The sequence below is a fragment of the Sorex fumeus genome, unplaced genomic scaffold, assembly GCF_029834395.1.
Source record: "Sorex fumeus unplaced genomic scaffold, SorFum_2.1 ptg000029l, whole genome shotgun sequence".
NCBI lineage: Eukaryota > Metazoa > Chordata > Mammalia > Eulipotyphla > Soricidae > Sorex > Sorex fumeus.
In genome coordinates, this window is record NW_026606086.1 from 1939359 (window position 1) to 1963897 (window position 24539).

The 24539-nt window shown below is 48.7% G+C and overlaps 1 protein-coding gene across 1 annotated transcript; it reads right to left on the reverse strand.

The window, feature by feature from the left end:
- Positions 1–1100: 1100 nt before the first annotated feature.
- Positions 1101–24539, reverse strand: LOC130024896 (zinc finger protein 566-like). The gene is made up of 6 exons (XM_056115716.1): positions 24473–24539; positions 8903–9059; positions 5391–5517; positions 4611–4703; positions 4490–4518; positions 1101–1279 (listed from the first exon to the last, which is right to left on the reverse strand). The coding sequence occupies exons 2-6, from the start codon at positions 8915–8917 to the stop codon at positions 1208–1210; spliced, it is 336 nt and encodes a 111-aa protein (XP_055971691.1). The 5' UTR covers positions 8918–9059; positions 24473–24539; the 3' UTR covers positions 1101–1207.

The following is a 24539-nucleotide window of genomic DNA, read 5'->3' on the forward strand; positions in this document are numbered from 1 at the left end:
CCAGTGTGAATTCGCTGATGGACATTGAGGGCAGACTTCCAAGTGAACAATTTCCCACATTCTTTGCATTTGTAAGGTTTCTCTTGTGTGTGGATCCTTTGATGCTCATTTAGGCCTGACTTTTGGTTGAAACGTTTACAACATACTTTGCATTCATAGGGTTTCACACCAGTGTGAGTTCGCTCATGGACAACAAGTCGTGATTTCTGGGAGAAAGCTTTTCTACACTGTTTACATTCATATGGTTTCTCTGCTGTGTGTATTCTCTGATGGACAGTGAGGGCCGACTTCCAGGAGAAAGTCTTCAGACAGTCTTTACATTCGTACGGTTTTTCTTGTGTGTGAATTCGCTGATGGACAGTGAGGTGAGATTTTTTGTTAAAAGTTTTTCTGCATTCTTGACATTCGAAAGGTTTCTCTCCGGTGTGAGTTCTCTGATGTTCCACAAGTTGTACCTTTTGGCAGAAGGATTTCTGACACTGTTTACATTCGTAAGGTTTCTCTCCTGTGTGTGTCCTCTGATGGACACGCAGTGCTGACTTCCAGGCAAAAGTTTTCCTACACTTTTTACATTCATAGGGTTTCTCTCCAGTGTGGATCCTTAGGTGTTCACTGAGGGACGACTTCCACGAGAAAGTTTTTGAGCATTCTATACACTGGTAAGGTTTCTCTCCAGTGTGAATTCGCTGATGAAGAGAGAGGACTGACTTCCTATAGAAAGTTTTCTGACATTCCTTACACTCATATGGTTTCTCTCCTGTGTGAGTCCTCTGATGGATAACAAGAGAAGTCTTCTTGGAGAAAACTTTTCTACAGTCTTCACATTCATAGGATTTCTTTTCTCTTTGATGTGCACTGTGGTCTGACTTCTGGGGGAAAGATTTTCTACATAACTTACAGTCACAGGTTTTCGCTCCAGTGTATGCGTTGTGATGTCCATTGAGGGTTGTATACTCACACTCCTGATGAAGACGAGGATGTTCTGAATATCTGAGAGAGTTCCCAGTATTGTGGAGGCCCTCAGGTTTCTCTACAACATGGATCACATTGGACTCAACAGGAAGAAACTTGTTCTCATACACATTACACTTCTGTGTTATTCGTGAATATTTTCCATTGCTTATAAAAGGACTTAAAATATAGATCGAATGCAAATTCAATGCCTTTCCTAAGTCAGGTCCCTTGTTGGCTGTTTTCCTATTGGTGATTACAACTTGTAAAAAATGTCCACCCTGATTTTTCTGGTTGTTCTCAATAAAGTCATCCACAGTATGAATACCTAAGATGAGAGAAAATAAACATTTGTAATTCAGACCTCATATTCCTTGTGAAATCCAAGGTTCAGCATGAATAAACTCAATCCTAGAAGCACAAAATATTAAAATATCAGGGTAGGTACTGATTTTGAGAGAGAATATTTTTCCTTTACATATAAAAGAAAAAAAAAGTGCTAATACTCTAACTCCAAATCAGAATTTGTTTTCTTTCAGTGTTTCTTCACAATTTAAAATCCTACCCCCTCCTTCAACCCTTTTTGGGCAACACCTGGAGGTGCTCAGGGGTTGTTCCTGGCTCTGTTCAGGAATTACTCCTGAAGGTATATGGTGGACCGTAAATGATGTTGGGGGCGAACCTGAATCAGCTGCGTGTGCTACCGACTGCACTATCACTCTGGCCCCACAATAAAAATTCTTAAAAGAAAATAAAATACTTGGTCAAGGCCAGAGAGATAGTACAGTGGCTAACAGTTAGGTGTAAGCTCTGAGCACAGACAAGTATGGTGCCAAAACAAAAGAGAAACTTGGTCAAATAATTCAGCTACTCTTTCTTTCTTTCCTTTTTTTTTTGTTTTTGTTTTTTGGGTCACACCCAGTGATACACAGGGGCTATTCCTGGCTCATGCACTCAGGAATTACTCCTGTTGGTTACTTGGGGAATCATATAAGATGCTGGAAATCAAACAAGGGTCGGTCACATGCAAGGCAAATGTTATCACTCCAGCCCCTCAGCTACTCTTTCTGTAGATTTTAAGAATGACCTCCACAAAGGAAGTGAAAAAATGGTGACTTTATTTTATTTTACAAGCTATTATATATTTTAAATTTAGGGCCATACCTGGCAGTGCTTAGGTCTTTCTTATTCCTGGCTCTGCATTCTCAGGGATCACTTCTGGAAGTGCCCAGGGGACCATATGGAATGCCAGGATCAAACCCAGGTCTGCGGTGTGCAAAGAAAGCACACTATCCACCGTACCATCCTGTGGCCCCTAAAAATGGTAACTTTAAACTGCATTATTTTAAGTCTGATCCTTGCTAATCTGAACTATTTTACCAACATGATTTTCTCTAATTTTCCTTTTCACATTACACATAACCCCTTTCTGGGAATCCGTCTCAGATTCAAAATTATTATTGTGATTAAAAGGTGCTTTGCTCATTTTCCTAAAAAGGATCTTGACTTCCTACCAGTTTTGAATAAACAATTTACAAATGAGCATCTCTAGCAGTAATAGACATACCCAACATACCAAAATGTATCTAAAACTAAGAATTATACATCAAGGGGCTAGGAAGATAGGATAACGATTAAGGTATACAGGCTTTGCATGCGACTGACTCCAGTTTGATCCCTGGCACTATATGGTCCTCAGGCAAGACAAAAAATGATCCCTGAGTACCATCAGATCTGGCACACACACAAACACAAAAACAAAGCAAAACAAAACAAAGAGAAATTACATGTCAAAATAGAAGTCATCTCTAACTTAAGCTCCAAGATAAGTATTAAATCCAGGGCCAGAAAGAGAGTTCAATGGTCTGGAACACAATCTTTATGTATGGGATGACTAGGTTAAACTCCTGCCCAGTGGAGTGACCCCAAGCAATGTTCCCAGTTGGAAGTAACCTGATCACCACGAGGTGTGGCTGAAAAGCAAAAACACCATTAAGCTCCTAAAAGTACCATTTGTATCATTCTCTTTCTTTCTTTTTTTTATTTTGCTTTTTGGGTCACATCCAGAGAGGAACAGACAGGGGTTACTCCTGGCTCTGCACTCAGGAATTACTCGTGGCAGTGCTCAGGGGACCATATAGGATGCTGGGAATTGAACCCAGGTTCGCTGTGTGCAAGGCAAACACCCAACCCGCTGTGCTATCACTCCAGCCCTGAATCATTTTCTTTTATATTTTATTAAAACGATGGCCTTCATTTTTCTCTCTCCTGGTTGGTTAAACATTTTTTTCATGGTTGTATACACACACATAGCTGTTGCATTCGGAGATGGTCATTCCGTTGAGAGCGAATGGGGCGTCAGGAACGAGGCTGTTTCTCATAAACATTGTCTAGGTCGAGAAGTCAACATGACTAATGACCTGGCACCCGAGCTGCGCAGGAGGAAGAGAGCGGCTTGGAACGCCTTCAAGAACGTCGAAGAAATAGCTAAGAGGACGAAGAACCTCCGGCTCCGGGCACATCTCTTTGATTCCACTGTTCTTCCTGCATTAACATATGCCTCAGAGACCTGGGCCCTACGCAAACAAGATGAGAACGCTATTCAGGTCTCCCAAAGAAGAATAGAAAGAGCTATGCTTGGAATATCACGTTTCACTCAAATGAGAGAAAGAATCCAGAGTTCTGACATCCGTCAACGATCAAGAATCAGGGACGCTGTCTCGTTTGCCAAGGTGTCAAAAATCAGATGAGCTGGTCACGTAATGAGATTTAAAGATGACCGCTGGACTAGAGCTGTTACCGACTGGATTCCACGGGATGTCAAAAGACCGCGTGGCCGCCCACCTACCAGATGGTCAGACTTCTTCATCAAGATCATGAACGATTGGTTTGAGGCTCTTCATGTTCCTAGAGTGAACAGACGCCACTGGGCTACACTAGCACGTGACAGGGACAAATGGAGACATTACTGGTGCCCGCTCGAGCAAATCAACGATTAACGGGAAGTTAAATGATTAAGAGATAAGTATACACACACGCACACACACACACACACACACAAATACAAATGTATTTCAACAGAACTGAAGCACTGTTAAAATAATATTTTTATCATTACTGGTATACCCAGTACTAGTAAAACGGTGATTTTCTAAAAAGCCAAATGAGTAAGCAAATATATATATATAAAGTCTACAATAAAAACACCCAGGAGAGTAGGATACCTGAAAATACTGGGACTATATTAGGGCCAGAGAGACAGATAGAGTAGGATGCTTGTCCTGTACGCAGTCAACCTGGGTTTGATCCCTGACACGGCACAAGGTTCCCTGAACCATGCCAGGAGTGATCACTGAGCACAGCCAGGTACAGCCAAAACAACAAAACCAAACAAATACAGGGAATATAATTAACCAAGAAAAAATTCCCAAGTGGAGGCCATCTGGATTACAGCCATGTAAGGATTATGTAGATATCTGGGGCAAGTCCAATAACATAAAATCACAGAAAGCCACAGATTTACAAGCTGGAGTCCTACCTGAGACTGAATGACCAGCTGCCATAACGCTGGAACCAGAGAGAGATGATCAGTGAGAAAAAGCTCAGTACAACCAACCTCTGCATCCTTCCCCCAGCCTCTCTGCCCCGCACTGACTGACCTGAGAGGCTCCGGTCCAGGTGCTCACTGACAGTCCAGGGCTCTGCCCCTCGCTCCAAATTGGTGATGACCTCAGGTTTGCTCACTGAGTGTCCTGTGGATAAAAATCAATGTGGGTCCCTGGCTTAACTGCTAAAGCACAGGGGTGTGTGTGCGCATGGGGGAGGGGGGGTTGGGGGGACCGGCGGTGAGAGCATCCGGTAATGCTCAAAATTCACTCCTGGTTCTGAGCTCAGGGATCACTCCTGGAAGGCTCAGGGGACCCTATGGGATGCCAGGGATCAACACAGAGCTTGTCGTTATGTCAGGTAAGTGCCCTCCCAGCTGTACTATTTCTCCAGCTCCACTAAGCCCGGTTTTATGATCTGTAAAATGAAATGTGATCTTGAACCTTGAACATTCTCCTTTGGCTCCAAATCTTAAGATCCAATGGCACCAAGTTTCTGAACTATAGATGGACTCATTTGGTGTATGTGGGGGGGGCGGGGCAGGGGGGTCCTCTTAAGTGGTGCACACGGGGCCTGGGGCCCACTCCCCTCTGTAACTCGCTTAGCTTCGTATGCAGGTCAGATGATTTAAGGCTTGGGATTGGCCCGCTCGAGCAAATTGATGAGTAACGGGATATCAAGTGATCAAGTGACTGTTCAGTAATGCCAGAGCCGATGTGGAGACCTCCTGTACTCACACGAGCAGCAGCGCTGTCACCCACCCCCCACACTCGCCTCCTGCCCACTCTGTTTAACACTGCTTGTGTCTGGCGGTATCTGGGAGCGTCACTCACCCACTGATTCCAGGTGACTGTAGGTCTCCAGCATCACATCGCGGTACAGGGTCCTTTGTTCCCCATTCAGATGCTGCCACTCTTCCCAGCTGAAGCTCACAGCCACATCCTCAAAACGCACCTTCCCCTGGAACCACACACAGCTCTTCAAGGCGCAGGCATTTTTTTTTTTTTTTTTTTTTTGCTTTTTGGGTCATACCCAGCGATGCACAGGGGTTACACCTGGCTCTTCACTCAGGAATTACTCCTGGCAGTGCTCAGGGGACCATATGGGATGCTGGGAATCGAACCCAGGTTGGCTGCATGCAAGGCAAACGCCCTACCCACTGTGCTATCACTCCAGCCCGGCACAGGCCTTTCAAGAACAGAAGCTGGGCAATTTGTTGGAACCTTTTATTTTTTGGGCGCTCCACAGACCATCTGGGCTGCTGGGGATCGAACCTGGGTCATCTGCATGCAAGACAAGCACCCTACCCATAGTGTTACCACTTCAGCTCTGCAAAACTAATTTTTAAACCACGTACAAACACATTCTGATATCCACTAGTATTTCCCACTGGCTAAAAGGTGGCTTTATACACTCGAGAGTGAACACACCCTGACCTCACAAACATAAGGTCCACATTAAGTGTCCAAATAAAAAGCTAACAACTGGATATGTGATTCAGCAGCTGCCCAGTGATAGAAGGATGGGGAAAAGTCTTAAGTCAGGGAAAAGAAAAAGGGACAGATAATGTTACATAGTTACAAAGCAGGAAGTATACAGTATGAGGAACTAATCATAAAACAGATTTGTTAATTTCATGAAAAAGAGGCAGAACATTGCGTCAATCTGACTGTCTGAAAAGACAGCCTCAACAAGGAAATAAACAGCAAGAGAGCAGGGCACCTTGACGCCTAAGTTTCTCCAAGTCTAAGAAAGTTTGTTGCTGAAGCCCCATGGCCTGGAACCTTAGGTAACTCAGACAGCATGGTATACTTACTCCAATAAGCCAATTATGTCAACCAAAAAAATGACAGTAATCATGGCAAGTTAGGGGCTGGAATGATGGCACAGCAAATAGGGCACCTTTCTTGCACACGGCAAACCGGCAGCTACATTGCACACAGTTCAATCCACGGCACCCCATATAGTTCACCGAGCCTGGCCAGGAGTGATTCCTGGATGAAGAGGGTAAGGAGTAAGTTCTGAGCACCGCCAGGTGTGACCCAAACCAAAATAAAAATCAAAAAGACTGAAAAAAAAAAGTTGTGTGGGAAAGATGAAGAAGTTCACTGAAAAACCTTTCGGGGGGAAAAAAAGGAATACAATTTTGCTGTTGCTGCCGTTGTTTTTGTTTTTGGGTGATACCTAGTGGTGCTCAGGGCTGACTCCTGGCTTTGTGCTCACAAATCACTCCTAGCAGTGCTTGAGGGACCATACGGGAAGGCGGGGATTGAACCTGAGTCAGCCATGTGCAAGACGAATGCCCTAATCACTTAACTATAGCTCCAGCCCTCCAAGTTTTTATCAGTCTGAAGGCACTAGAGAACCAACAGGAAGGAGGCAGGAACTGGAGAGAAGGAACCATTAAAGACAACTGAGGCTTGGCATGCAGGAGGCCTGGGTCCACCCCTGGGACACACGGTCTCTTCATGCACTGATGGTAGCAACGCCAGGGCACCAGCATGTGTGGCAAAAAAAAAAAAAAAAGACACAAAATGACAAAATGGTTGGCTGGAGTGCAGCAGGTAGAGTATCTGTCTTGCATGAAGCCAGCCTGGGTTTGATCCGCAGCATCTCAATAGGGTCCCCTGCGTCCTGCCAGAAGTGACCCCTGAGTATCGTTGGTGTGGCCCACATGGCTTAACTGCAAACCTATCAAGGAACATAGAGCATAAGTTTTACCAAGTTGGGAGGAAAAGGGCTTCACTCTGGGTTGATCAGAAAGCTAGGAAATCAAGGGAGTTAGTCCAGGAAAAAAAAAAAGGTCAAGAATGTAACAATGGGGGGCTGGAGCGATAGCACAGCGGGTAGGATGTTTGCCTTGCAAGCACCCAACACGGGTTCGATTCCCAGCATCCCATAGGGTCCCCCGAGCACTGCCAGGAGTAATTCCTGAGTGCAGAGCCAGGTTTAACCCCTGAGCACTGCTGGGTGTGACCCCAAAAGAAAGGAAAAAAAAACAGCACCCACTGGAAACCGAAGAAAAAGAAGAAATTGCAATCTCCTAGAAAGAAGCAACATGACACTCGCCATAACCATGCCACTGGACCCCAAGCCAGGCTGTTTCAGAGGGGGTTTTCCAGAGGGGGGCAGGTGAGACCCCTCCTAATTCCAAGGGACCCGGCCCTGGTAGCCGAAAACCTCCAGAACCCAGACGCTGCCCTGCTCACAGCCGTTCTCCACACGCTCGGGCTGAGCCTCACCCACGAGTAAATCTCTGAAAAAAACAAAACAAAACAAAACAAAAAAACCCCCCAGATACATATATAAAAAGCACACAACCCTCAACCTTTTGATTCCCAGCATCCCATATGGCCCCCCGAGTACCACCAGGAGTAATTCCTGAGTGCAGAGCCAGGAGTAACACCTGAGCATCGCTGGGTGTGACCAAAAAAGAAAAAATAAAAAGAAGAAGAAAGAAGCAGAAGCAAAGGAAGAAGAGGAGGAAGAGGAGGATGAGAAGGAGAAGGCGGAGGAGGGAAGAAGAAAATTGGAGACATTAGACATTCGTGGTGGGAAATGTACACTTTTGAAGGGATGGGTCTGGGAACACTGTATACTTGGAACTCAATTATGAACAACTTTGTAACTGTCTATCTCATGGTGATTCAATTAAAATATATGACTAGCCAGTAATTCATGATTCATGTAAGAATGACCTTCATAAAGAAAGTGGGGGGGTGGAGGGAGAACTGTAACTTTACTTAAAAAATGATCTTATATGTATTTTTGTTAGGGGAGCAGGGGGTAATATCAGGCAGTATTCTGGTTCTGTACTCAGGCATCATTCCTGGTAGGGTTCTGGACCAATTTTCTTTTCTTTATCTTTTTGGGTTTGGGGCCACACCCAGTGGTGCTCAGGGCTGACTCCTGGCTCTGCTCTCAGGAATCACTCCTGGTGGAGCTCAGAGGACTCTATGGGATGTCAGGGATCAAATCCGAGTTGGCCACGTACAAGGTAAACACCTTCCACGCTGTACTACTGCTTGGTCCCCCCAGTTTTTGCCCGCCCCCTCCCCTGCCCCGAGCCCACGTGCGGGGCTATTTGCAGGGTCTGGAGCCAGTCTTGGGGATGACGGGGTCCACATAGATGGGCCTCAAGAATTGGTGCCTGGACACCAACGGTGGCTCAACCGCCCCCAGAGTTACAACCACAGGCGATTGGATGGGGCACATGGGCCCAGGGACGTTTCTTCACCACTCATTCAATATTTCTACGTTCCTATTTCAAACTAGGCACACCCCCTCCCCCCCAACACACACACACACACACACACACACACACACACACACACACACTACTCACCAGAGATTTTTTCATGGTCTTTGCTCGTAGAAACACAGGTGACTTGGGAAGTCACAAAGGCAGAGAAGGTGAACGAGGCAGAATCCCAAGAGAACTGATGGAACTTTCCCCGATGCCGAGTCTCCTGTCCAGGAATCTGCACATTAGCTAGGAAGGACTGAGACAGAAAGAGAGATTCTGTGGGACAACAGGATCTAAGGCTCTAAGGAAAAGACCAGACAGGGCTAGAGTACCTTACAGTGGGTAGCACATGGCGAACCAGATTCAATTCCCAGCATCTCATACGGTTCCCGAGCACCACCAGGAGTGATTTCTGCATGCAGAGCCAGGAGGAACCCCTGAGCACTGCTGGGTGCGGCTCCCAAACAAACCAACAAGCAGAAAAAGCAATTGTTATATGTTATGGCCCCAGCATGAAAGGGAAAGTGGCAGGGCAGGGCAGAGGGAATTTATTTCTCCACTCTGGAGAGCTTGTCTCCTTGAACACTGTTACCTCATGAAGAAAACAGGATGGCCTGGCTCTGGGGCACTCGGCTCAGCCAAGAGCTATCACAAAGTAATACTGCACTGTCGCACTGTTGTTCCGCTGTTCATCGATTTGCTAGAGTGGGCAGCAGTAACGTCTCCGTTGTGAGACTTGTTGTTACTGTGTTTGGCATATTGAATAGGCCACGGGGAGCTTGCCAGGCTCTGCTGTGTAGGCGGGATACTCTTGGTAGCTTGCTGGGCTCTCCAAAAGGGATGGAGGAATCGAATCTGGGTTGTCCACATGCAAGGCAAATGCCCTACCTGCTGTGCTATCACTCCAGTCCATCTAAAGTCAGTGAAATTGGGCCAAAGAGATAATACAGTGCATTGGGTACTTGCTCTGCATACAGCCAAGCCAGGTTTGATTCCCTAGCATCCCACCCTGAGCTCTGCCAGGAGTATTCCCTTAGCAGAGAGTCAGGAGTAAGCCCTGAGTACAACTGGCTGTAGCCTTCAAAAAGAAAAACAAAGAAACCCAAGATCCTGCTAGCTACAAATCATGGAAACCCCCCCCCCCAACCCCAATCATTTCAGCCTTTAAAATCAATTATATCTAAAAGGCAGGTAAGACTGACAGATTTTCCATGCCTCCTGTTGGAATATAGCTCTAAACATTTTAGGCTTAACATTGGTTTGTCCTTCCTCCCTTGCCACAGGGAGCTTTGGTCTATCGGGTTGCACCCATTGCAGTGCTCCCAAGTCACTCCCATTCCTCTGTGCTTATCTGTAACTTCTCTGTGCTCTCTTCCCCAACTGGTCTATTACCTTCTTCCCTAATCAGACTCTGCTGACTTGTAGGTCAGATCCTTCTAAGGACACTTGACTTGTATTCATGTATTGCCTTTCTCCTCTCTCTTTTTTTTTTTTTAATAGCTTATTTCTTTATTGAATCACTGTGGGAAAAGTTACAGAGCTTTCGGGTTTAGGTCTCAGTCATGTAACTATCAAAAACATTTCCCTTTACCAATACTTATTTTTAACCGTGAACCCCAATAGAACCCCACCTCCCACCCCTCCCAATTCCTGTGAGGCAGATGAGTTCTAGTTAATACTCTATCTACTTTGACTAGATACATTGTTTCGATAGAAGATACACACTTATTGCTTAGAGTTTACGACCCCCCCAATCAGATATGCTGAAACAGTGTTGCGAAATGATTTGCTTTCTACAACTTGGTTTAAGAATAAAATGATGTCGATAGCGGCCGCGTGGTTTTGGATTTCTGCTGTTTCACTTATTAACCCTGGAAGTATTTCTATTAAAAGTTAGATAGTTAAGAGATTGGTTTCGGTGCTCTGGAGTCGTGGCCGTGCCGGAGAGCCGCTCGTGGGGGGCAGCCGGTGACCTCGGTCGGGCGTGAAGGACGGCCCAGAACGCCCCCCCTTCCCATGAGGCCCCCGCTGCCCCCCGCCCCCGGCTCAAACCTGCTGTCCACAAGGCTCCCGTGCGGCCGCCATCTTTCTTTCCAAAGAGGAGCAGGCGAGCGGGACAACACCCTTTCCCCTCCGGGCAGGCTTGGTGGCGCGGTTTAACACATAGTCCATTTGCTTTTCTGCTCCAAGCGGCTGGTTCTCTGTGCTAAGTCCTTGTGCTTCCGGGGCCATGGCCGTGCCGGAGAGCCGCTCCTCTCCTCTCCTTATGTCTTTTGCATAATTTACTTTAAAGCAATGTCCTTTTTGTATAGACACAGGAAGACAGTTAATGCTATGCTTTTGTAACTTGGGAATGAACTGACTCTGAATAATATTCACTCATGGGCATCTGCTTTCTTGACTTAAGCCTCAGTTGCCCTTACTTCCTAGCACCCCAAAAGCAGGGTGCTAGGGACTGAATGGACCCAGGGCAAGCTATGAGCTACCCTGGCATCGAAATGGGCCAGGCCAAAGCACCATAATACTTAGCTATAAGTTAAGGGCTTGGTCATGGACAAATGCGGTCATGATCCAAAGAGTATCAACGAGATTAGGACCCTGTTAGGGTTAGGAAAGACTAATCTGACCTGAGCACTGTAGTCTGAGGTCTATAGTGAGATGGCTCCAGGAGAGCAATCCTATAAGCTTAACGTATCTCTTACTGTGTCCAAAAAAAATGATTAATATTATGAATGTATGTTTGTTGGACAAGGAGAGGAGAGGCACACCCATGGGATTTCGCTCTTGAGGGTGTCGTCCCGCCAGATGGGAGTCTGTCCTGGAGGAGGCTTCCCCTGAGGGAAGGACTTTACCTCTGTTGATTGTGTGACCACACCTGCGTTTGGCTGTTCTCCCAACTCCTCATGATTTGCGTTTTAACTAAGACTGTAGGATCGGAAAGGGGGAGGGAGAAGCAGGGGGAGAATCAGAAGAGAATGGAGATCGGACTGGAATAAACTGCAACTGACACCAACCTGCCTGGTCCTGGTTTCTCCTTCATCTGCCCATCGTCATTGGCCTCCCCAGGGTGGGGGAAGTGGCCCGAGAACACTGAATGCAGGTGGTGAGAGGGAGAGAGCAGCCGCAAGGCCCCTTCATAATTTATTTTTTGAATAAACATCCGGTGTCCCCAGGTGGGCCTGAACCACTAGCTGGTGCGCAACTGAAGGTAAGAACAGCGTTTGGTAGACCCCCGCTCTAGAAAAGTTTAGTGGGAGAACAGGATTTTGTGGTGCAGTGAATTAGAATATTAGCTGTACTTCCCCACTGAGATGGGACAAAAACAGTGTCATATCAAGCCCTTTCAAAATCTTTTGTGCCACACTGAACGTGGCAGGTTCTTTATTGAATTGATTAAACATTTTGCACATAGAACTGGACATTGTGTTTCTCGGGACCAACTCTGGTACTGACAAAAAACTGTCTATAAATTTCATCCTTGGTTTCCAGATAAGGGTACTTTGTTACTTTGGAGCCTAAGGTTTGGGGAAGAATTAAGGATAATGTCTTCAGGGAATTTAAAGGAGGGGTTCGGATCCCCAAATAATTCTGGTTAACTTGGGAAATTGTTAACTCCATTCTTAAGGCTCTGGAAGGTACCTCCGAGGAGGAGGATGTTAGGTATACTATGAGAGGCTTTCCTCAGGAGTTAATAAACAGAGAGGATCTTAAACTGGAGGATGAAATGAAGAGAGTTCCTAGTACTGAGAGCCTCGGCTCCTCCCCATACCCAAGCTATAAAGAAGCCCAATGCCCAATACTTAGCTACCCCCATATCCAAGCCCTGAAAGAAGCTCAACACGTTTCCAGTGGAAACACGTTCTCAGAGTAAAAGTCTCTGTGATGCTGGTGAATTAACGTTCCTTATTGACGTCAAGCCTGAGAGATCCCCACCTCCTCTGTATGACTCCACTTCCAGTGCATCAGAGGAAAGTGATGTGTGTGATGAGCCAGCTACCACTTCCTCAGATTCTGAGTCTGAGAGTGGCTTGGTAGAGAAGGCTTCTCACAGGAGCTGCCGCTCCTCCGCCAAGCAGCACTCAGGCTGCTCAGGACATGCTCTCGACAGAAGCTTACAGCTGAGACCTCTCGACCGTAAGTGGTCAATCCCACCCAGACCCCATGAGCTCCAACTCTTTTTCCCCATCCAGCTGGAGGAAGATCAGTCTCCGTCTTATGAGGGGTTAAGAATGGATGCACTCAGTCATTTCAAAAAGGCCTGGGCCTTGTACAGACCTACTTCTCCAGACTGTAGGGAATATCTTATAAGCTGGAGTAAAAAAGGCTTATGGAGTACCTCAAGATTTTCACCCGGGGGGCTGGAGTAATAGCACAGTGGGTAGGGCATTTGCTTTGCACAAGGCCAACCGGGGTTCGATTCGCAGCACCCCATATGGTCCCCTGAACACCGCCAGGAGTAATTCCTGAGTGCAGAGCCAGGAGTAACCCCTGTGCACCGTCGGGTGTGACCCAAAAAGAAAAAAAAAAAAGATTTTCACGTGGTTGTTAAGACGTGCTGTCTGTTCTCCCCGTGGCACCAGTCGGGCACTTAAATGCCATTAGGGCACTCGCTGCTGGAAGACTCCCGTGATAAGATAAGGGGGTCACAGCCATGAGTCCCAGATAAACTCGCATCCCCAGCAGAAGAAAAAATGCAACTGGCAGGAACTTGTTGACAATCATTCCATTCGTCACCCTTTATTGCGAACGTTGCTAAGCCTCTCCTCTGTATTCTTTCCTTTGTCTCGGTGGTCTCCTAGCAGAACCATCACCTATCTTGACCTTTTCGACCACACTAGATTCCCCAATATCATGGGCAACCCCATTCAGAAGGTGCATTATCTGCTAAAGAGCTGAGGGCTAGAATTCTCTGAGGATAGGGCATCTAAGATTTGGGGCGCTATCCTTGACGTGACTCCTTGGGTTCCCACTGGGGGACCTCTTCTCATGGGACACCTGGGATCAGGTAGGGAAGCTTGTTGTGGAACAGGCTGAAAAGAACAGGCAAAAGACCCCTCCACCAGGTTTGCATGCAACAATAGCAGCCCTAAAGGCATGCTTCCGGGAGAAAAGAGAATTCGACTCTCCCAATACAAAGCAAGCAGTTTCATCGATCAGGATATAGAGGATGAAATAGCCCAAGAGATTTTTGGGGGAGACAGACCTGAACCCTCTCGCCCCACTGCCCCTCCAGAAGGAGCCTCTGTTCCCTTTTTTTACCCAAAACCGGAGAAGGATTACTGGAAGGAAACCCCTCTGGGCCTTCCCCATTAATCTCAATCCAGGACACCCCCCCCCCCCCCCCCCCCCGCACCAGGATGGGCCCAACTCCCCATGGGCCGACACCATCTCCAGGGGCTTGCCCATCAGCCCTGCATCACTGCAGACAGGAGATCCCTTTGTTGAGTAGTACTCCCCAGCACCCAGTCTATAAGGTGAGGTGCTTTAAGGAAGAATGCCACACGCAGGCAGACCACGATGCTGCTGCCTACCCGTCCCCCCACCCCCCACCATCCCCATAACATACAGGCAGCTGTCAGGGACAGCAGATCAGTGGAGCACAGGCCCCCAGCAGGCTACCATCCTGGACCCTTATCAAGATCAGGTTCGAGCACTACTGTTATCAGCCTGGCGACAGCTTGAGGAGGGTCCCACTGGGGCTCCTCCAGGTGGAAAATGACCAAAGATAGGGCAAGACTTCCCGACCTTTGTGGACAGGGTCCAAAAGAGCATGGAACGGAAGTTTCCCCCCAGGGCAGCTGAGAGATCAGTTTATCAAACTGTTGGTATGGGACGGCAACACTACGGAGCTAGGACAGCTTCCAAGTGGATATGTGCTACCCAAGATTTAGGGTCCTCTGTGCAGCAGACCCAGGTGCTAGCCTCAGCTTTACAGAATCAGAATGAGGGCCTTGCAGAAACTCTGGCAGGCATGCTGCAAGCCCAAACGGAGTCTGTGATACAGGCACTCTCCCATGTCTTTGTGTCACCAGCACCTACCCAGAGATCCCCCCCCCAAACAGTGGGGCAATGGAGTGCTATGCCTGTAGGGGAAAAGGGCACTTCCGCAGGGAATGCCCCAGTAGGAAAAGAAATGGGCCCCTGGGAAAAGGACCCCCCCAGACAGCGACCCGTCCCACGGACACCATGACCAAAGTGCAAGCGAGGGTTCCACTGGGCTGTGGAATGCAGGACGTTTAATGAGGGTAGTGATGAGCCTTTAATCGACAGTAGGGGCGACCTCCCAGACCGCTAACAGAGGGGGAAAGAGCCCAATGTGCACTGGAGAGTTCCCATTGTCAGGGAGGTAGGACCAAAGTTAACTGTGCTGCTGGACAGCAAAGAGTTCGAAGGGCAGCTCGACTCAGCCACAGACAGGACTATGATCAGGACTGAGGAGGCCCCCCAGAATGGAACCTGAGAGCAGGACCGGGGTCAGGGAGATAGGAGGAAGACGACTGACCTTCAAACCACTGATTTGGTCCAGTGGGTGGACCCTGACGGGAACACGGGGTTCATCCGCCCACAAATTGTCAGATGATTGGACTAACCTCATAGGCCGTGATATCTTGCCTGGTGCCTGGGTTAACCTGATCTCCGGAGCGACAGTGGCTTTATCACCAGCACCCCCAATTCTAAAGGCCACTGCTCCCCAGGTCCCGAAAGTTACATGGCTCCCGGGACCTCCAGTATGGGTAGAACAGTGGCCATTAAATTCAGAAAAGCTGAGGCTTTAACAGAGCTTGTTAATGAAAAACTAGTCCAGGGGGCATCTCAGGCAGTCTGCTAGCCCCTAGAACACCCCTGAGTTTGTGATAGGAAAGACCTCAGGGAAGTGAAGATGCTTATGTGTAGGATAACACTGTTTTGTTCTTCCTGCATAGCTTCAGGTAGTTTAGGTTTATTGGGTTGCTCCCTTCACAGTGCTCCCATTCCTCTGTGTTTATTTGTAACTTCTTTCTTTGTGCTCTATTGACTTGTAAATATTGTTTTTCTCTTCTCCCTAAGTCCTTTGCATAGTTTATTCAGAGCAATGTCCTTTTTGTATGGACACAAGAAGGCATGCTTTTGTAATGTGACTCAGTGATATTTCCCTGCTGGGCATCTGTTCTCTCACCTAAGCCTCAGCTGCCCTTATTTCCTAGCACCCCCAAAAGCAGGGTCCGGACGAGGGACTGGATGGAACCACGGCAAGCGGTCAGCTATGTGCTACCCTGGCATCGAGATGGGCCTGGCCAAAGCGCCATAATGCTTAACTATAAGTTAAGAGCTTGGTCATGGACAAACGCTGTCATATTCCAAACATAATAACTAGATTCGGACCCTGTTAGGGTTAGGAATGATTAATCTGGCCTGAGTGCTGTAGTCTGAGTCTATGCAAGATGTTTCCAGGAGAGCTGCCCTACAAGCCTCAAAGTTATATCTTACTGTGTCCTTACAAAAATAGCTAGTATTGATATGTTGATAGTTATTGGACTGAGGAAAAGAGGAAAACACCTAGGAGGTATTTTGCCCTTGGGCAGTCAGGAAGGGCTTTGGTGTGCCTTTTAGGTGGTGTTCCCTTTGAACTTGATGGGCCCTCAGGGAGGGCTTTCTATGTTGATTTGGCTACCTGACTGGGTGCAGTGTCAAGCCAGAGTGCAGGGGAGCTGAAGGCAAGAGAGCTGGAGAGAGGAGAGAGCAGGGCGGCAAGATGGATGGCGGAGAGGCTAGCAAGGGGGAACACGTGCTTGAGAGAACCTGGGCCCTCCATAACATAAATTTCCTCTATGGGATAAACTTCCTGGTAATAAACTACTAAGATCAACCAGCCTGGTCCTCGTATCTTCCTTCGTCTGCCCTTGGCCAACAACCATCCCGATCCAGGCCACACACAGTGGCTCAAGAGCACCCAATGCCTGCGGTGAGACAGAGCCGGCCAGAGAGCCCGTGAACACACAATCTTCAGCATGGTTAGTGTTTTACACTTCAGGACCTCAGGAAGGTTAATGAGCGAATGAGAATCCAGGGGACCCCATTGAGTGGGATGCCCTGGATTCCTGCCATCAATTGCAGCCTCTTCCTAATCATTCTTGACATAAAGGACTGCTTTCCCCCCACCCCCCCTGCACCCGAATTATTGTGAAAATTTTGCCTTTTCAATCCCTAGCACCAATTTTTCAGGCCCGGATGAGTTGACGATACTGCCTCAAGGCATGGCAAACAGTCCCTCCTTCTGTCAACAGTACATAGGATCAGTGCTGATGCCCATACAAGAAATGACAGACGTAGTTCTATACATCTACATGGATGATGTTATTCTAGGAAGCCCCAGTGAGGCCACAGTTAACCGGGCCTATCAGGAACTCTGGAGTAATAGCACAGCGGGTAGGGTGTTTGCCTTGCGCGCAGCCAGCCAGGCCGTGCCGGGTTCGATTCCTCCGCCCCTCTCGGAGAGCCTGGCAAGCTACCGAGAGTATCTCGCCCGCACGGCAAAGCCTGGCAAGCTACCCGTGATGTATTCAATATGCCAAACACAGTAACAACAAGTCTCAAAATGGAGACGTTACTGGGCCCGCTCGAACAAATCGATGAATAACGAGAGGACAGTGATCAGGATCTCTAAGAGCTCTTGAAAGAAGAAATGGACATTGGCCCTGGCAAGGTTCTAAAGGTGGTGCCATTTTCCATCCTTGGCACAACGTTCTGGCTTGATCATGCTACTCCACTAAAGCCCCAGCTCAGCACATGAGAAAGCTACATCTTCCCTGAGTTGCAAAGGCTCCTAGGAGAGATTAACCGGCTCTGAGCCTGGATTCCTATCTCCACAGGACAGCTTACCCCCTTGTTCTCAGCGTTAAGTGGACAAGAGCTGGCAGATGTGATTAAACTTGGGCCTGTGGAAAGGGCTGCGCTAGACAAAGTCCAAAAGGCTCTGGACAGGGCTTCTCTGAGCAGATTTGACCCAGAAAAGGAGCTAGAGCTTTGGATAATTGCAGGCAAAGAAACTCTTAGCAGTAATCATCCAGAAAGAAAACCCCCTCCAGTGGGTACTCTGGGATGCCCCAGAGTTTAGTCCCCTGGCAGACCTGTTTCAGCGAGGTAGAGACCTAGCACTCTGACATTAGTTCAAGAGTCGCATACGATAATATCCCCACCCAGCTTGGAGATCTGCAATGGGTAATGCACAATAATGACAGGGTGGTCGTGGCTCTCGAAGGGTTTCAAGGAAAGATCGATTGCCATTATGGGCCATACAGGTGGGTGACTGCTTTTTCCACCGCCAAGATTGGAAAAAGCCTAGTCTATTCCGAAATAAATCCATTAAGGGTGGTGTAGAGGCGTACACTGCTGGGGGTCAGAGGGGAGAGGCAGTCATCATTAAGGGAACTGAGGTGGTTTCCTACCTGCATGAGTGCACTGGTTCGGCATAGCTCAAAGAACTCTTTGCTGTAGTCATAGCCTGACAGAAAGTTCCGCAGCCTATGAACCTGTTTACAGACTCTTTGTATGTGGCAAATTTGCTGCCCGGCCTACCACTCTCTCACATCCGCCTAAATGAAAATCCTATTATACCACTTATGATTCAGGCAAGGACTGAATTGCGAGAGAGAAAACCCTCAGGGCTGGAGAGATAGCACAGCGGGTAGGGCGTTTGCCTTGCACACTGCCGACCCCAGTTCAATTCCCAGCATCCCATATGGTCCCCTGAGTACCGCCAGGAGTAACCCCTGTACATCACCAGGTGTGACCCAGAAAGAAATGAGAGAGAGAGAGAGAGAGAGAGAGAGAGAGAGAGAGAGAGAGAGAGAGAACCCCTCTCTTCATCCTTCACTTAAGAGGGCACCAAGGACTACCTGGGTTGTTGTCTGAGGGAAACTACCAAGCTTGGCCTCTTGGGTGACGTGGCAAGCTAGGCCAGGTGAGCAGGCTGAGGTCCTACATCAACTTACCCACATTAATTGGAGAGGGCTGAAGGTGAGTTTTTCCAAATACAGCCATATCCAAATTAAAGCGAGTTGTCAGGACTTGCGCCTCCTGTAAACCCTCTTTACAAGTCCCGCCTCTGCAAGGGCCTAGGGTCAATCCACGTGGGCTCAAGCCCAACATCCTCTGGCAAACTGATGTTAACCACCATGCACCATTTCGCAAGCTAAAATACATCTTTGTGAGTGTGGATACGTGCTCTAAAGCCTGCTGGACTACTTCCCACACCGGGAGAAAGGGCAAAACATGCCATCTCCCATTATCTACAGTGCTTTGCCACCTTGGGGTTACCAGCAAGAGTTAAAACTGATAATGGCCCTTGCTTCACTAGTAAAACACTCCAGGACTTTCTGGAAAAAAAAAAAAAACGGAACATTCAGCATTCTACCAATATCCCATACAACCCACAGGGCCCAGCCATTGTAGAACAATGCAATCATACCCTGAAAACCCAGCTTATTAAACTAGTCCCCACCAGCAGCTAGGGCTTGCACTCTTCACGCTCAGTATATTAAATTTTTCAAAAGGAGATTCCTGTATGCCTTTTCACCGGCACTGACAGCAGCAGCAGGAGGCACGACCAGAAATCCTGGTCTGATGAAAAGATCCCTCCACAGGGCAATGGAGAAGCCCAGACCCACTCATCACCTCTGGTGGAGGCTTTGGGTGTGTGTTCCCTATTTCTGAACCCCAACCTATCTGGGTGCCCACAAGGGCCCTCAAATATGAAGATCCTGATGACACCCAGGGGTGTGATGACGCCCCTGAGAAGGATATCCCTTCTGCTTAATTTCTAGATGGCAGTCTCTTTTTGGACCATGACACTCCTTGAGGTTGCCGTGGATGCCACCAGACAATAGCCATACAACCTCACCTGGGAACTCAGCTGAGTGGGGAGCGACAGACTGGTGGTCTCAATCACAGAACAACATCCGGCTGGGACTTGGTTCCCAAAGATCAATTTTGACCTATGTGACTTGATAGGGAATGAGTGGGATATGTCCATCCAAGACCCGAGATAATCAGAATATGGATGTCAAGGTCCAGGGCCTAAAGTGGTGATCCAAAGGCACTATTTTTTTTTTGTGTGTGCCCAGGGACGAGAAACTTTGGAAGATGTGGAGGTGTATCAGACTACTTTTGCAAGAGCTGGGACTGTGTTAGTACTGGGTACATAGCCTGGCAACCACCGTACAAAAATGACCTTATTATTAGTCTCAAAAAAATGGGTTGTGTTAGATTGGGAAAAATGTAGGGGAAAGTGTTTACCGGTGAAACTGAGCTTGACTGAGATAGAGAAAAAGGTCACCAGCTGGTACTCCAGGAATACCTGGGGACTTAGATTGTATGCTACAGGCACCGATCCAGGTGAGATCTTTATGCTGAAACTTGGAGTGATGCCGTTTGAATTGCCCGCTAAAGTTGGCCCCAATAGGGCATTACCAGAACCTTCCATAAGGTTACCTGCACCCCCCGCAAAGCTGCCCACTCCCAGACCTACCCCAAGCCATGCTACGAAGCAAGTGCAAACATTAAAGCCTATGCCGAACCTTGTTACAAAGCAAACGCAAATAGTAGCACCCACTTATAGACCAGCAACCTTGAACCCCCAGAGCAAGACCCCATAACTACCAGTATAGAAGCTAGTTATAAACTCCTTAATGCTTCAGCCCTGAGCCTAACCCGTTCCTGCTGTGTATCACTGCATGCCCTCCCTTCTATGAAGCTACTGTGTTGGACGGTGATGTCACCTTCTCCAACGAGCCTAACCCGAAGCAATGTGCATGGGGAGGTAAGACAGGGAAAATCACCTTACAGGAAGTCAGGGGGAAGGGGCTCTGTTTCAGCACAACCCCAGAAGAGCAGCAGCATCTGTGTACCAACGGGGAAGGAGCAAAGCTTGGGACGCATAAATGGATGACTCCACCTGCATCTGGGTGGTCGGCGTGTTCTTATACCAGGGTAACGCCTTGCCTATCTCCTGCAGTTATTGGTAACTTCACTGAATTTTGTGTGATGGTCACTGTGTTTTTCTGAGTCCTCTACTATAAAGGAGACTCTTTACCCCCACAGGTAACCCATTAGCACATTCAAAAGAGGGAGGTTAGGACATCCACCCTGACGACAGTGACGCTGTTTGGAATTGGACTGGCAGGAGCGGGGACTGGTATCGCCTCACTCAAGACCTAGCAGAGCGGATTCTCATCCCTTCGAGCAGCTATTGATGAGGACTTGGAGAGGATGGAAACCTCCATCAGTCATCTTGGGAAATCCCTGACGTCCCTGTCGGAAGTGGTGCTGCAGAATAGGAGATGATTGGACTTATTATTGTTGCAGCAAAGGGGGTTGTGTGCCGTGCTAGGGGAGGAGTGTTGCTTTTATGCCGACCACACAGGAGTTGTACGTGATTCTATGGCTAAATTGTGAGATGGGTTAGCCAAACGAAAGAGGGAGCGTGAGGCGCAAGAAGGATGGTTTGAGAGACGGTTTGGCATGTCGCCCTGGCTTACCACACTTGTGTCTGCCTTGGTCAGGCCAGTCATTTTACTACTATTACTTGTAACACTTGGGCCATGTATTGTAAACTGCCTGGTTCAGATGATAGAACCTGACTTGGGGCTGTGGTGATGCTCAGCCATGCAGTAGATAAACTTGCAGACCCTTGACCAGGAGATGCGGCATGGGTATGTGTGGCCATGGAAGGAGTGCGAGAAAGTGCAACATAACAGTCACGTGGGGAAAGACGCTGGGTGGGAGAGCCAGAGACGGATAAGACCTCGGAGGAGGCAACCTAAGATAGGCCCGATCCCTAAGGCCCCAGCGTGAGGCTCTCGGGTGGCTCTCGGTAGCTGGCTCTCTTATAAAACAAAACGGGGGGAGATGTTGGGGTCTCAGCAGCAAGCCTGAGATTTTGACCAAATCCCCTGCCCCTGGGAATAGGAGCTGGCCCTGTTCACAGGGCCCAGGGACTCACTCCAGCACTCTACCCACATAGGCATTCTGGTGGAGGAGATAACGGGATGAGGGAGTTACCATCGGCCTGTGCTGACACACCTGGCCCTGAGAATGAGAAATGTGACTCATTAACTGACATCTGCACTAAGCCTGATGAGACGAACGTGATGTGCATGTGGAATGCCCCTGGAACTGCATGTATAACCCCCCCACCCCACCCCCCACCCCCCGCATATGAGAGTCAATAAATGGAGCTGCTTGACCTCCAGCCTCCCCCTCTCTGCGTGGTTCTTTCTCGGTGGCAGCAGGAGTCCGCGGTGCAGGAGGGGCAGGGCAGAGGCTTCTCCCCTACCCCCTCTCCTACCCACTCTCACTCCTAAAGGGAGTACATCCAGCGACTTCGGGGATCATACTCCAGTGTGCGGGGGTCGACTGGCCAGGACCCGGACAGAAGCAAACTCCCAGCCCCAGGCACACTTCCTTCTGAACAAGGAGTGGGGGCCCACCCCTCATTCATCCTCAGGGTAGCACAGCTTCCTGCTGCCACTGCAGTGAGGTCCAACTGCCCAGCACCCACTGACTTTTCTTCCTATTGATTCTTTTTGGTTTGCTGGGGGCCACAACCTTTGGTGTCAGGATCACCCGGCATTGCATGAGGGGGTAATGCATGCAAGGGACTGAATTTAGGGCGTCTGCATGCAAAGCATGTGCTCCGGCCGAGCTTTCTCTCCAACCCGCCCCCACCTTTTCCCCTGGATTTCTCATCCCCCCCAGGACCCTCACAGCACTAAGCTCCTGCACCCCAAACCTGCAGCTCGTTCCTCCTCCCTCAGCCTCGGTGTAGAATAACATTGGTTTGTCCTTCCTCCCTTGCCACAAGGAACTCAGGTTTATTACAGTGCTACTGAGGCACTTTCATTCCATCCTGTTTATCTGTAAACTCTTCCCAATGCTCTCCTTCCCAGTTAATCAGCTTTTCCCCTAATCAGAATTTGTTAATTTGTAAGGTCAGATCCTTCTAGGACACTGAACTTGTAAGTTAATATTGCCTTTCTCCTCTCCTTATGTCTTTTGAATAGTTTACTTTAAAGCAATGTCCTTTTTGTATAGATACAGGAAGACCGTTATATTATGCTTTGTAACTTAGGATTTAATTGGCTTTGAATATTATTCACTCCCGGGCATCTGCTTTCTCAACTTAAGCCTCAGTTGCCCTTAGTTCCTAGCACTCCAAAAGCAGGGTCCCAACAAGGGACTGAATGGACCCAGGGCAAGCTGTGAGCTACCCTGGTATCAAAATGGGCCAGGCCAAAATGCCACGATTCTTAACTAGAAATTAAGAGTTTGATTATAGACAAATGCTGTCATGATCCAAAAGTAACGACGAGACTAAGACCCTGCTAGGGATAGGAAAGACTATCTGGCCTGAGCACTATAGTCTGAGATCGAGATGGCCCTAGGAGAGCAATTCTATAAGTTTAAGGTATTTCTTACTGTATCCATACAAAATTATTTATATTATGTATTCTTATATGTTTGTTGGACAAAGAGAGGAGACACACACCAAAGGGATTCTGTTCTGGGGTGGGTCGTCCTGCTGAGAGAGCATCAGTCCTAGAAGTGGCTTTCCCAGAGTGAAAGAACTCTACCCCTATTGATTGTAACCACACCTATGTGTAAGCCCCAAACCCTCATGCTCTGGGGATTTAACTAGACCCAGATTCCAGAGCAAGAGGAGAAGGGGGATGAGGATCGAGACTCCAGAGAAGGAGGAGAAAGGGGATCCAGATTCGGATTCCAGAGCCAGAAGCAGAACGAAGGGAGATTGAGGAGGAGAACGAAGTAGTAGCATGGGGGAGGAAGAAGCAGAAAGAGAATCAGAAGAGAATGGAGATGGGATTGGAATAAACTGCAACTGACACCAACCAGCCTGGCCCTCAGTTCCTTCCTTCACCTGCCCATTGCCATAGACCTGGGGGGGGGGGGGGGGACCGGCCTGAGACTACGCCGGTGGCCCGGTGGCGGCAGAGATAGACCCCGGCTGTTTCTTTTTTAGTTTACACCCCTCGGCTGCTGCTTCCTCCGGCCCCTGCACTCAGTCCCCTGCGCCCGGTCTGGTCCCGCCCGGTCCCGTCCTGGAGGTATCCTGGGCTCCCCTGGAACAGCTTCCCCCTGCCTGAGACCTCCCGCCCACCTTACTTCTCCCCCTCCCTGTGGCCACAAATCTTGCCCATTCTGTCCCCATCAGGACTTCCCTCCTGCCTCACCCCTGCCCCACGCCCCCTCCCCGGCCACAGTGCTGAGTCTGGGAGGAGCAGCCCCGCCTCTGCGCGCCTGAGAGGCGACAGGACCGAGGGGACTGAGAGTCCACCGAATCCCACGCTTCCGCCGGACTGGCCTCCTTGGCTTTCTAGCAAGTTCCAAGCACCAAGGCGACAGAGGCGTCCCCAGGCACCATTCCGACGGATAGCCGGAAACTAACCCGCCTCCCCGCGCTTTCTGCAAACCCGCAGGACGCAGACTCAGCAAAGCAAGCAAGTCTTCCCTCTGCTCCCGGCAGGAACCGTGTGAAACTCGCGAACTGACCAAGTGATCGATTCCACTGGATGCTCCCCCTGCACCCCGCGCGCACGCCCTGTGCGGACCCTGCACTCCCCCCGCCCCACACACCCCGCGGCCCCTCCAGCCTGCCGTGCGGAAATTTCTCACCAGGTCCGGGAACACCTGCAAACCTGCGCACGTGGTCCGCTCATCCCGGCACCGCTCTCCCGGCGAC